General features: G+C 40.1%; 1 protein-coding gene across 1 annotated transcript in view; it reads right to left on the bottom strand.

The window, feature by feature from the left end:
• USP39 (ubiquitin specific peptidase 39) overlaps positions 1 to 14,084 on the bottom strand; it is a 36,617-nt gene that overhangs the window by 7,960 nt on the left and 14,573 nt on the right. The window contains exons 6-10 of the mRNA XM_019970321.2: positions 12,150 to 12,375; positions 10,742 to 10,819; positions 9,680 to 9,747; positions 8,612 to 8,800; positions 1,164 to 1,306 (exon numbers count right to left, since the gene is read on the bottom strand). Of these exons, the coding sequence (XP_019825880.2) occupies positions 1,164 to 1,306; positions 8,612 to 8,800; positions 9,680 to 9,747; positions 10,742 to 10,819; positions 12,150 to 12,375 (704 nt within the window). The remainder of the gene's footprint in view (positions 1 to 1,163; positions 1,307 to 8,611; positions 8,801 to 9,679; positions 9,748 to 10,741; positions 10,820 to 12,149; positions 12,376 to 14,084) is intronic.

A 14,084-nucleotide genomic window follows, 5' to 3' on the forward strand; every position in this document is an offset into this window, starting at 1 on the left:
CAGCATGGTAATACTATCTTCTAACCATTCAGATCCTTCCAGTAAGAAATCATGTTAGGGCTCCTACCTTATCTAAACGCCCACACACAGATGCACCTTTCTTCCTGCCAGCCCCACCACCAAGCCTCTCTGTGGTCTCGTCTCTTGGGAACTAAAAACCAACTGTCTACCCCCAAAAGGGTCTTGCAGGAGCCTTCTACCGCTCCTCCAAATTCCCCATTAAAATACTCATAAAAAAAAAAAAATTACTCATAAACAGAGACGCAGATGCAGAGAGCAGACACGTGGACACGGGCATGGGGGGAGAAGAGGAAGGAGAGGGTGGGATGAACTGGGAGATTAGGACTGATGACATAAATACACTGCCATTTGTAAAACAGCTAGTAAGAAGCTGCTCTATAGCACAGGGTGCTCAGCTCCATGCTCTGTGATGACCTAAAGCAGGGGATGGAGTGGGATGTGAAAGGGAGGTCCAAGAGGGAGGGGATATATGTATGCACATGGCTGATTCACTTCACTGTACAGCAGAAACTAATGCAACACTGTAAAGCAAATATATTCCAATAAAAAAAAAATAAAGGACACATACTGAAAAAAAAAACACATATAAATATCTGCAAAAAGACAACTGAATGGTCAATTAAAAATAAGACTATACATCAAAATTTATAACTTTCTCATCAATAGGCAGAAATTGAACATATTCCAGACTTTATCCTCTAGGGAAGAAATAAGATAGTAGAGTTCCAAGAGAGTAAGGCAAATCTAGAGTCATCCCCACTGTCCACACTTAACTAACCATAGCACACAAGATGCAATGATAGGCAGACAGACATACAGACTAACTATTCAAGATTACCTTCAAAGCCAGGAAAAGCCTACCTGTCCTACTTTTACCGTCTGTTCATCCTTATACTGAAAGACTACAATTCCCAGCAGGCAACAGGAGAGAAGACAAAAGGGGAATTGCCTCCAAGTAAACATTCATCTTTGAGGTCCCTAAAATGTTTGTATCCTTCCCATAGAAACCTTAACTTATATAGTGTAGGTAGGTTCCTTACAATCTCCAACTAAGACGGTCCAATATTAAGAGTGGCACAAAGAAATAAAAAAGGAACTCAAGCTCACACCCCTAACAGGAAGTGTGGGAGGGGAACACTCACGTAATCGGGAAGTTGACAATAGTCGGATTCTTCTCCACAAAGAAATTGTTCTTAGTGAATCTCTTAATACAAAAGATTAGATATGGAGGCAGCTTGGTGAGCTGGAAGCGCTTCAGAAAGTTCTCCTTGTAGGTCTTATATTCCTAGAGAGAGAAAAGAAAATGATCAAGTTAATGTTGGAGCATTAGAGCAGGAACACAAGTTTTGTTTTGGCTTGGCTTGGGTTTTTTAATAGAATTTTGTCTTCCAATAGAATCCAGAAGACACCTGACCCCAGCAACCACCTGCAAGGGTTAAGAATAGCTGTTTGGCCAAAGCTGAAATACCTCATCTGTGTTTCAGCCAGCACGTGACCAAACTGTTGAACTCTAACCATATAATATAGGTTTTTGTTTCTATAAGGAAAACAAAAATGTCAAGTGAAAAAGAGGATTTGTTAAAAGTTCAGAATTTAAAAACCATGAGTTGTTGTTTGTTTAGTCCCTCAATCGTATCCGATTCTTTGTGACCCCAGGGACTATAGCACACCAGGCTCCTCTGTACATGCGATTTTCCAGGCAAGAATACTGGAGTGGACTGCCATATCCTTCTCCAGGGGATCTTCCTGATCCAAGGATCGAACCCATGTTTCCTGCATTGCCAGACACATTCTTTACCACTGAGCCACCTGGAAAGCCCCTAAAAAAAAAATAAGAGTTTCACTTAATTCAAAATAAAGAAGAATGTCCTGACCATTTGACCATCAGACACATGCACCATGGAACAGGCACCTGTGACCAACAGGAGCCCTTTAACACTGAGGGTTTTCCAGAAGAGCAGTCAACTGACATTCCACGTTCCTTCCTCCTCCAAGGCCCCAAGACTCGTAGGTCAAGTACAGTCTGTTGAGCAACACTTAACTGAGGCCTCACTCAGGACTTGAATATCTCACTTTCAACAGTGGACAGACAACCAGGCAGAAGAAACAGAAGACCTGAGCAACACTATAATTAGGCCTAAAGTTGCACCGCCAGCAGCATAATGTACACTCTTCTCAAGCGCACACGGAATGGTCTCCAGCAAAGACCGTATGCCAGCCCGTAAAGCAAACTTCAACAAACACAAAATATAGAAACAATACAGAGTATGTTCTCTGAGCACAATGGGGTGAAATTATTAACAGAAGTCAGCAACAGAAGGAAACGTGCAAAACTCACAAATGTACGGAGATTAAACAATACATTCCTTAACAAGCAATAGGTTAAATAAAAAAGAAATAAAAAGGGAAATCAGGAAAAGAATTCAAGATGAATAAAAATGAAGACACAACATATAAAAACTTATGGGATGTAGCTAAAGCAGTGGTCAAGAGGTAAACTTAGTTGTAAATGCCTAGATTGAAAATCAAATCAATAACCTTCCACCTTAAAACATTGGGGGAAAAGCAAACTAAACCTAAAGCAAGCAGAAAAAAAGAAAAAAAAATCAGACCACAAGTTAAAAAAACACAGAACAGAAAAACATTTCAGAAAAATCAACAAAACCTGTTTCTTTGAAAAGACAAGCCTTTAGTTAGTTGAACAAGAAAAAAAAATTCAAATTACTAGAATAAAAAATGAAAAAGGGAACATTACTAGGAACTTTACAGGAATAAAAATGATTATAAAGGAACACTATAAACAACTGTATGCTAAAACAGTAGACAAGTTAGATGAAATGGATAAATTCCTAGAAAGACTCAAACTACCAAAACTTGAAAAGAAACAATCTGAATAAACCTACAACAAGAAATTAAATTAGTTGTTAAAAAACTACCCATGAAGAAAAGTCCAGGCCCAAATTTCTTCACTGGTATTTTCTACCAAACATTTAAAGAAATTACACCAATTTTTCAAACACTTTTCCAAAATAAAAGGAGGGAATACTTCCCAACTCCTTTCATGAGGCCAACATTACCCTGATACCAAAACTAGGCACAACTACATATCAGTATTTCTATGAATATGGATGCAAAATTCCTCAACAAAATACTAGTAAATCAATTCCAACATAAACAACAACAAAGAATTATATACCAATTATACATGACTAAGTATGATTTATTCAGGAATACAAAGGTGGCTTAACATCCAAAAATCAATTAATATAATATACCATATCATATAATAATAAGAAAATAAGGCAATAAATAGCAAAATAAGACAACAAATAGCAATAATCGAAACCCACACAATCATCTCTGTAGATACAAAAAAGCATTTGACAAAATCCGACACCTTATCATGAGAAAAACACTCAATAGAGACAGAAAGGAACTTCCTCAACCTGATAAAGGGTATCTATGAAAAACAGATATGTGATGTTATCCACAGCTAACATCATACTTACCGGTAAAAGCCTGGACTCTATCCCTCAAGATCAGGTACAAGATAAGATATCTCCATTTTCCACTTCTATTTAACCCTGTACTAGAGATTCCAGCCAGAGCAATCAGGTAATAACATTTAAACAAATATGAAGCATCCAGATTAGAAAGGAAGAAGAAGTAAAACTATCTCTGTCTGCAGATGATATGATCTTGCATACGGAAAATTTTAAGAAATACACTTTAAAAGTTTGGCAAGGTTGCAGGCTACAAAAATCAATATACAAAAATCAACTGCGGGGGCTTCCCTGGTGGTCTAGTGATTGAGAATCCGCCTGCCAATGCAGGGGTCATGGGTTCGATCTCTGGTCCAGGAAGATTCCACAAGATCACAACTAAGCCCATGAGCCACAACTACTGAGCCCACGAGCCTTAGAGCCTGCACTCTGCAATTAGAGAAGCCACTGCAATGAGAAGCCTGCACACCACAACGAAGACCCAGTGCAGCCAAAAATTAAAATAATAAAAATTTATATTAAAATAGTTCAAAACTTATACTCCAAAAACTATAAAACACTATTGAAGGAAATTAAAGAAGATAAATAAATAGAAAAATAACCCATGTTTATGAATCAGAAGACTGCTATTATTAAGTTGGCAATAACTCCCAAACTAATCTACAGATTCAACACAATCCCTGTCAGAATATCAATTGGCTTCTTTGTAAAAATCCACAAGCTGATTCTCAAATTTGTAAAACTGCAAGGAACCTAAAATAACCAGAACAATCTTGTAAAAGAATAAAGTTGGAAAGTTCAGTTTATAATTTCAGAACTAACTACAAAGTAATAATAACCAAGACTGTGTTCTAGACATATACATCAATGAAACAGAATTGAGACTCCAAAAATAAACCCATGTGTCTATGGTCAAATGATTTTTCAACAAGGATGCCAAGACCATTCAATGTGAAAAGAATTGTCTTGTCAACAAACAGTGCTAAGACAACTAGACAGCCATATGCAAAAGAATAAAACTAGACTTTGTACTTTACACCATATACTAAAATTGAACTTAATACACTATTGAGCCCACAAGCCATATCAGTATGTTTCTAGAGAGTGATACAATAAATACCACCATGTGAAGTTGTTAGAGCTTCAAATCGATGAAGGGTTCATTACACAACTTATGATTGTCATTAGTATTAATATTTTGCTCTGTTAGGTATTTGTTCCAATGAAAAATTTTCAAAAATGATGCATCATGAAATTTTGAGTGAAGAAGAATCTTTCAGTGAATTTTATGAAGATATTTTCTCTGATTGCCTGAGCGATATATATACTAGTGTCTCAGAAGATGACAGTTCTTCAGAATATAGTTCTGATTCAGATGATGTGAATATTAGACCAACAAAAAGACAAAAAACCTTAGTCATTGATTCTGATACAGAAAGTGTAAATGAAACTCATGGTGCTGGAGAGGGTTCCTTTGCTTCTACAGAAGAGTGAACTGAAGACAACATTTCAATTCAATTAAAAGATTCTACAGGTGTGTCAGGTGTAACTACTGAATGTAATAACTCACAAAGTGTTAGTGAAATAACAGAATTAATCTCAGGCTAACCAAAATAAACTTACTGACCGCAGGCATTAGTTAGTTGCTGCAAAAATCCCCCGATCAATGGAACTTTCTTGGTGGCTCAGATGGTGAAGAATCCACCTGCCAATGCAGGAGATGTGGGTTCTATCCCTGGGCTGGGAAGATCCCCTGGAGAAGGAAATGGCAACCCACTCCAGTATTCTTGCCTAGAAAAATCCCATGGACAGAGGAGCCTGATGGGCTACAGTCCATGGAGTCACAGAAGAGCTGGACGTGACTTAGGGACTAAACAACAACAACAAAGGCCTGAAATGTAAAAGCTAAAACTATGAAAGTCTTAGAACAAAACACAGAAGTAACCTTTCATGACCTGGGATTTAAGAATGGATTCTTACATATGATAGCAAAAGCCCACACTATAAAAGAAAAACTAAGTAACTTCATCAAAGTTACAACCTTTATGCTGCTAATGATACTATCAAGAGAGTAAAAATGCAACCTACAGAATGGGAAAAAATATTCGCAAATCATACAATTTGATGAGTGACTGGTATTGAGACTATATACAGAAATCTTACAACTCAATAATAAAAAGATAAACTAATTTTTTAAATTCACAAAGGATCTAAACAAACATTTCTCCAAAGATGATATACAAATAAGCACATGAAATTAGTCACCAGGGAGATACAAATTAAAATTAAAACCATAATGAGATACCATTTCACACCTACTAGGATGCCCAAAACCTGAAGATAAACAATAACAAACGCTAGTGAAGATGCAGAGAAACTGGAACACTCGTACACTGGAGGTGGGAATATAAGACAGTGCAGTCACTTTGGAAAACAGTTCTTCAAATGGCTAAACGTAAGAGTTACCACCCAGCAATTCCACTCCCCGATATCCAGCCAAGAGAAATGAAAACATGTTCGTAACAAAAACTTGTAGACTGACCGTGATCTCAAAGTTTGTTTCAAAATTTGCAAGCATCAAGTGTCATTCAAAAATGATTAGTTGCTGTCTAGGGCAGGGGGACACAAAGGGGTTAAAATGATAACTAAAGGGTAATTAAAAAAAAAAAAATCAATGATGAAAGTATTCTAAAGCTGACCAGATCTGTGGTAGCTCATATCTATGAATATAGTAAAGCAAAAAAAAAAAAAAAAGACAAAACAAAAAAACTGCACTGTAAACTTTGAATAGGTTAATTGTATGCTGCTAAATTGCTTCAGTTGTGTCCGACTCTGTGTGACCCCATGGACTGCAGCCCACCAGGCTTCTCCGTACATGGGATTCTCCAGGCAAAACACTGGAGTGGGTTGCCATTTCCTTCTCCAAATTGTATGCTACTGTATATTATATCTAAATAAAACTGTTCCTTTTTAAACAATTAAGTTCCCTGCCACATGATGAATAATCTGAGAGCACTGGAGAAATAAAAACTTTCCATCTCTAGTACACATACCAGAGCCACACCTTCTTTCTGGTAAATTTCTCATCATCTATAGGTATAAGCCCTATAGAAATAAATGTCTTTTTGGTGATAGGAAGTAACTCATCTCTGTGTGGTTGAAATAAAATATTGTGCTAAACCCTCCCCCCACTCCAAAAAAAGAAATGTTCTTAATCAAGTAAACTCCAAGAAATTTCACTGCCCACATCTGTGTCTATGTACAAGCTGGCATCAAGAGGCACTATTTTTAATTATCTCAAAGTAGTGAAGGACAGAGTTAACACTTAAATACCACCATAACCTAACATGAAAAGGTTTCTCTGAAATTTACAAGGGAACACTGGGAGCATGGGGTGGAGGGAGGGGAGGAATTTCACACTGGACATCAGTACGGTCCTCACACAGCAAGGTTTTAGCTAAACTCACATAACAATAGTGCTATTAACCAGTTTTATTGATTTCCAAGTTTTGTTTACATAAAAGTTAGTTATAATTTAGTACTTTCCTTAAAAGCTATAGGTATGAAAAGTGTATACCAACATTGATGTTTACACTGATTTAAGTAATACTATCATAACAATAAACGTAAACCAATACTGAGGGTCCACAGGAATCTCAATATTGCTTATATGTGAACAAACAGTAATAATAGAGACCATGTGGTATAGTTGAAAAAGTCAGAGAAAAATCTGACTTTAGATCCCCAGCTCTGTCACGTAAAATTGGTATAAAATAAAGCCAAATAAAATAAACAGATTTAGATAAGCCCTAAGGTCTTTCACCTTCCCCAAATGAAATGAGTCTAAAAAAGAGAGGGAAAAGGGTTCAGAATGAGGCATTGAGGTAAAAAAAAAAAAGTTTAAGTTTAAAAGAACGAAAAAGGATTAAATTTATCTACGATGAAGAAAGGAATTAAACCAAGAAACAGTTAACTCTGCAGATAAAAAGAAACTTTCAACTTGATGAAAGGTAATGTTATAGTAAGAATACATTTTTTCATTTTATTTATATTTTAGTGTTTTTCTTCTGCTTTAATATCTACATTATATTTTTTAAAAGATAGGAGTTTTTCATACCTTTGTGAGTTTCTACTCTCCTAAATACCCTGTCCTTTCTCCATACTACCCAGAGGCACTTTAATTCAAGTTGAAGTGTGAAAGTGTTAGTTGCTCAATCATGTCTGACTCTTCATGACCCCATGGACTGTAGTCTGCCAAGCTCCTCTATCCATGGAATTTTCCAGGAAAGAATACTAGAGTGGGTTGCCATTTCCTTCTCCAGGGGATCTTCCCAACCCAAGGATCAAACTCACATCTCTTGCATCTCTTGTTTTGGCAGGTGGATTCTTTACCAGCTGAGCCACCAGGGAAGCTCCCAGGTAAAGAATCAACCTGCAGTGCAGGAGACCTGGGATTGATCCCTGGGTTAGGAAGATCCCTTGGAGAGGGAAATGGCAACCCAGTCCAGCATTTTCGCCTGGGAAATCCCATGGACTGAGGAGCCTGGTGGGCCTCAGTCTATGGGGGCACAAAGAGTAAGAAATGACTGAACAACTAACACTTTTACTACACTTTCAACTCAAGTTGAGTTGAGGGTAAAACAGTAGAAAGTCTGGGAGGCTCAATAAACACCACACACTTTAAAATAGCATTACACACATGTGGCGATTTTCAAGTATAAAAAGAAAAACGTCAAAGTGAAAAGGTTGGACTTTCATGGTGGTCAAGAATCCACCTGCCAATGCAGGAGACACGGGTTTGATCCCTGATCTGGAAAGATTCCACATGCCATAGGGCAACTAAGAGCCACAAGCCACAACTATTGAAGTCCATACGTCTAGAGTCTGTGCTCCACAAGAGAAGCCACCACAATGAGAAGCCCACTCAACGCAACGAGACAACAGCCCCCACTCACCACAACTAGAGAAAGCTCACAGGCAGCGACAAAGACCCAGCACAACCTCCCCCTCATAAAATGAGATATTAAAAAAAGAGAGAGGAAGAGAGACAAAGGATTATGAGCAGGGCAGGTGTGCAAATGGGTCACCTTCTCAGTGATGCCGTTGAACTTGGCCAGGATGTTGAAGAGAGGCACCTGGGGGATAATGAGCTGCTCCTTCTCGTCCTTGTACAGGGGGGCGGTAGGAAGGTCCAGTGTCAGGTACATAAATGTGGACTCCACCATCGTCTCCTGGTACTCGTCATTATGCAGCAGCTGCTCTTTCTCTTCCGCTGGCTGGAAGTGAGGAAGAAGGAAAAGGAGGGAAGGAGTGTGAGCAAAATAGAATACCACAGCTGGAAAGAAATGAGGTTTCTGGGACGCTTATATTTACTTCATTTAATATTAAAGGGAGAAGGGGTACCCAAGAGACTGTGCAATTCCACAGGCACTTGCACAACCTGTTTGCATGCGTGGCTGCTCAGTCATGTCTGACTCTGCGACCCTGTGGACTGTAGCCCATCAGGCTCCTCTGTCCATGGGATTTTTCCAGGCAAGTGTACCGGAGTGGGTTGCCATTTCTTTCTCCTAGGGATCGTCCCAACCCAGGGACTGAACCCACACCTCCTGCGTCTCCTGCATTGGCAGGCAGATTCTTTACCACTGAGCCACCTGGGAATTCCTAGAGATTAATGCAAACACTGGTCTTTCATCTTCATAGAGATATTATTTAAATATCAGACTATTTGAAATCTAGAAAGTTTATCTGAGCTTTAGGGAAAAACACACTAGCACCACCTAGTGGCCAGAACACTGAAATCAGTCATCCCTCCTTATCTATGGTTGCCTCCAGGACCTGCCTTGGATACCAAATTCCACGGATGATCAAGCCTCAACCAACTGCTAAATGTAAATAGAGTGCTTTTATATACTGAAAAAATTCCATGTATAAGTGAACTAGTGCAGCTCAAAGCTTTGTTGTTCGAAGGTCAACTGTACAATCAACCACCACCTCCCAAACTTAGCACACTGGTACACAGGAACCTAAGGGACATGCCACTTGGCAGGCGCCTTGCAGAACCTCTTCCTGGAGCAAAAGGCTGTTCCAGTTATCTAAGCATCTTTTTGTCAACTCTGAATCCTCTCGGGCAATATAAACCAGTCCAAGCCACTCACCAGATCAGGATGAGGCAGTTTTTTAGTGAAGATCCTCATGGACCCCTGGAAAACGTCAGTTACAATTGCTGTACAAACAGAAATCAAAATGCAACTTCTGTGTTGAAAGTATTTCCAAAATTCAGTCCTAACTCCTACATTTTTTAAATAAATCAGCATCTTCCAGCATAAGACCCAAAGCTCTCACTTAAAAACAGACATATACCACCAAATTATACCTTTTTATTTATTTGTGTAAATAATTACTCTAGAGGATTTCTACGACTCTGTGCTCCCAATGTAGGGGCCTTGGTTTGATCCGGGTCAGGAAACTAGATCTCACATAGCAAAACTAAGAGTTTTATGCCACACGCAACTGAGACCTAGTGCAGCCAAATAAATGAATATTTTTTTAACAATTATTCTATGTCTTTCTTCTCCCCAAGATGGATGGGGCGGACAGACTGAAGACACCTAAAGAGGGGGCAGGGCCACCTGGTAAAAAGAGCATCAGGCCACAATCCCACATCAAGAAACCAACACCATCAGAACACAGAGAGAAGAAAACTGCGTTAGGTCTCCAAAACAACTTACCTGGTTCAGCAGTCTCTAAGCTAAGTTATTTAAGGCATTCATGAAAAATGTCCAACTACTGCTAAGCCAACCTGGATGCTAAGAACACAGGGACTCGAGGTCTGAGCCTCTATAAACTAGCTTTTAGTCTGTTATTCCGAAGAAGCAGCCAGGCCTAAGGACTATCCACTAAGTCTTCACTCTGCTACCACCAGCCCACCAGCATGTCTACAACACATTGCCCAGCCCCTCAGTTTGAAACTAGGTCAGGATTTCTAGAGCACAATCATATCCATTTCTACTTATTAAAAATACCATTATATACAAGCATGCTCTAATAAAGAAAAATGGAAAGGAAACTATTCAGGAACAAGATTTAGCCCATGTGTACAGAGACTGTACCCTAACACAAAAAATACACAGGTAAGAAGAAAGGATGAAAAGTTGCCAAGTGTTTCCAAAAGGAAGCAAACAAAAAAGTGCTCTCCGTCATAAAATAACACAACTTACTCTTTTTTTTCTTCTTTGTGCCCCCCAGAGCTGAGTGTAGAGCATTCAAAAACCAGGACAGAAAATCAACTCCATCCCCTGGAAAAGGAGAGGTGGGACATCAGACTGAATGAAAGTCCAAACCACACGCTGGTTGGCATGACTCCACATCCTCAGTTTTCCTCCCTCCTCTCCAGCCATCCCATCCTGTGGGCAACCTCCTCTATCTGGCCACTACACACTGACACTCCTCAAGGCCAAGATCTTAGTCTTCTGACATTACTCACCCCCTAGACAATCTGGCTCAACCAGAACCTTCACTTATCAGCTCTATTCCAACCCTGAGTCTCATCACCCATCAAAAATCATTACTGGGAGTTCCCTGGGGGCCAGTGGTTAGGAATTGGCATGTTCACTGCCATGGACCGGGTTCCAACCCTGGTCAGGTAACTGAAATCCTGAAAGCTACACAGCTCAGTCAAAATATTAAAATAAAAATAATAGCCATTACTGAATTTCTAAGTCACTCCTCAACAAGAATGTTTTAAGACAAACATGTGACAGCGTATCTTCACTTAAGGGCCTTCACTGAGTCCCCGCTGTTATCAGGATGTAATCCAAGTTCCTTATAGCAATGGGAAATAAACCCAACCACTTGGTCCATCTCAGCACTCATTGTTGGAGCCAAAGGTCCAGCTACAAGCAGTCCTCTCTCTGTGCCAGGCACCTCCATGCTCCTGTCCAGTGTCCTCTCTGCCTGGAATGTCCACCCCCACCGTGTCTCCCCGCTATCTAAAACTCAGGTGTCTTTTCCTTCTCTCTGAATCTCAGCTCACCTCGCATGTGTTCCCACAGCATGCTGTGCTTCTGCTATCACAGCACTTAACACATGTAATCATCTTTCTACAGAACTATCTTCCCCACTAGAACAGGAGTACCTGGAATGAAAAAACTGTGTTTTTTAACCCTGAAGCATTAAAACCTAGCACCATGAGTGAACAGTCAATCAACTGACCTGGAAACTAGAGAGTATCATATCACATCCTATGAGCTACTATGAGCTACTCATGTGGCAATAAATCACTGGGTTTGGAGGGATAAAAATAGTCAGAATAGAACAGTCTGTGACATGACAAAATGAGAAGCAAAAGTGGCAGGCACTTAATAATAGTTGGTGCCTTTTCCAGCCTCCTGGTTTTCCCAAGTCGTAGTTTAGTTCAGCAAATCAGACAGACTGCCTATCCAGCTGACCATGCCTGGGACTCTGGGCAGGGCAGGCTGATGAAGGACGACTGAGACACCTGAACACGCTATGCACTGGACACTCGCTCCAGCTACTGCAGAGTTCACTGCAAAGCAGAAGTAAATGTGCCCACCAGACTAGTGCTATTGCCCAAAAGTCAGAAGACACGAATTACTCCTTCCTTACCCTGTTTCGTGATCTGAAAAGTCTTCTTGCTGCAGAGGACAACAGCCTGCAGCATCTCATGGGGAGAGACATGTGCTTTGAAATTGCGAGGGTTCCAGAGTTTTCTCATCAGCTCTCCGAAACGCTGGACCAACAAGAACATGATATCCCCTGGAGGACGTTTGATGTTCTTATAATTGTCTTCTTCCAGGAAGTAGTTCCGGAGAGGAGGAACGTTAGACAGAGCCTGGAAATCAAACATTCCGATTCCGATTAATCCACAGCCCTTCTGCTGGACCCCTGGGACTTAGGCTCATCTACTTACGCTCTTCTAAAAACTGTTACACCTTAAAGAATCAGAAGTAAAGGTGTCTTTCCCGCATGTGGTCTTAAGAGTGGGGTAATAAAGCCATACAACTGTATATAAAAATGAATGTACTCTGTTATGATGGAAATAGTCAAAGACTTTAAGAGAATAGAAATTAATTTTATCTCATTAAGCAAAAAGATAAAGACCTACCATGTTAGTTCAGGAAGAAACATATGCTTATTAGTGTGATATATGAAACTGGGAAGGAGACCACAGAACAGACCCTAAATAAATACAGTCTCAGGTCTTTTCTGATAGGGTCATGAATCCTCATCAGTGCTGTGCTTACCATGTGCACAACTTTCTTTGACAAGGTAATCCCTTTAGCAAGGAGTAAGGAAAGATGCTGCTAAATATATAAACCCAGGCATCTCTGGGGAAAACAATTCAGGGGGCAACTCAGGATAATGATAGAGGTGACCAGGAAAGCCTCTACAAGTTTGGGGCTTCCCTGATGGCTCAAGTAGTAAAGAATTTGCCTGCAACCCAGGAGATGCAGGTTCAATCCCTGGGTCAGGAAGATACCATGGAGAAGGAATGGTAACCCACTCTGGTATTCTTGCTTGGAGCATCCCATAGACAGAGGAGCCTGGCAGACTACAGTCCATGTGGTAGCAAAGAGTTGGACATGACTGAAGCAACGGCCTGAAAGCCTACAAGTTTAGCTCAGCTAAAGAAACAAGGATTTCCTGCTGAGATACTGAAAGTAAAAGTTGGTCAGTCGTGTCCAACTCCTTGCGACCCCATGGACTGTAGTCCATGGAATTCTCCAGGCCAGAATACTGGAATGGGTATCTTTTCCCTTCTCTAGGGGATCTTCCCAACCCAGGGATTGAACCCAGGTCTCCTGCATAGCAGGCGGATTCTTTACCAGCTGAGCCACAAGGAAAGCCCTTCCTGCTGCGAGTTACTCTCAAAAGGAAAAGCATGTGGATAAAGTTTATCCTAGCTCTGTTATCCATGCCCCACTGTGGAGAGAGGTTGCTCCCTGACTTCAGTGACAAGACAAATAGCAGGTGTCCTCAGAAAGAAATTAATCAGTCTCTGTGGAGTACTTGGTCCATTCAGTAACATTTTAGTGGAAACATCACAGAGGATTTGTTCATCTACTTACATGTATAAATAAAAAGAACTTCCTATGGGGGCTAAAACTCATCACAAAGTCACAACTTCCCTGATTGTATTCAAAACCCTATCTGTCCTCAAACAGTCTTCACAAAGCCATGAGAGACTGGAAGAGGCAAAGTCAGGAAAATCTCTCTCCATCTAAGAATTCAACCTTTCCAGGGACCAGAAACATTCAAATACTAAGATCATGGAAATCTGGTCCAAATACTACATGGCATATAGATGAGGAAACACTGAAAACAGTGAAAGACTTTATTTTCTTGGGCTCCAAAATCACTGCAGAGGGTGACTACAGCCATGAAATTAAAAGACACTCGCACCTTGGAAGAAAAGCTATGACAGACCTAGACAGCGTATTAAAAAGCAGAGATATCATTTTGCTGACAAAGGTCTGTATAGTCATAGCTATAATTTTTTTCCAGTAGTCATGTATGGATGTGAGAGTTGGACCATAAAGA

Source organism: Bos indicus, chromosome 11 (genome assembly GCF_029378745.1).
Source record: "Bos indicus isolate NIAB-ARS_2022 breed Sahiwal x Tharparkar chromosome 11, NIAB-ARS_B.indTharparkar_mat_pri_1.0, whole genome shotgun sequence".
Taxonomy (NCBI): Eukaryota; Metazoa; Chordata; class Mammalia; order Artiodactyla; family Bovidae; genus Bos; species Bos indicus.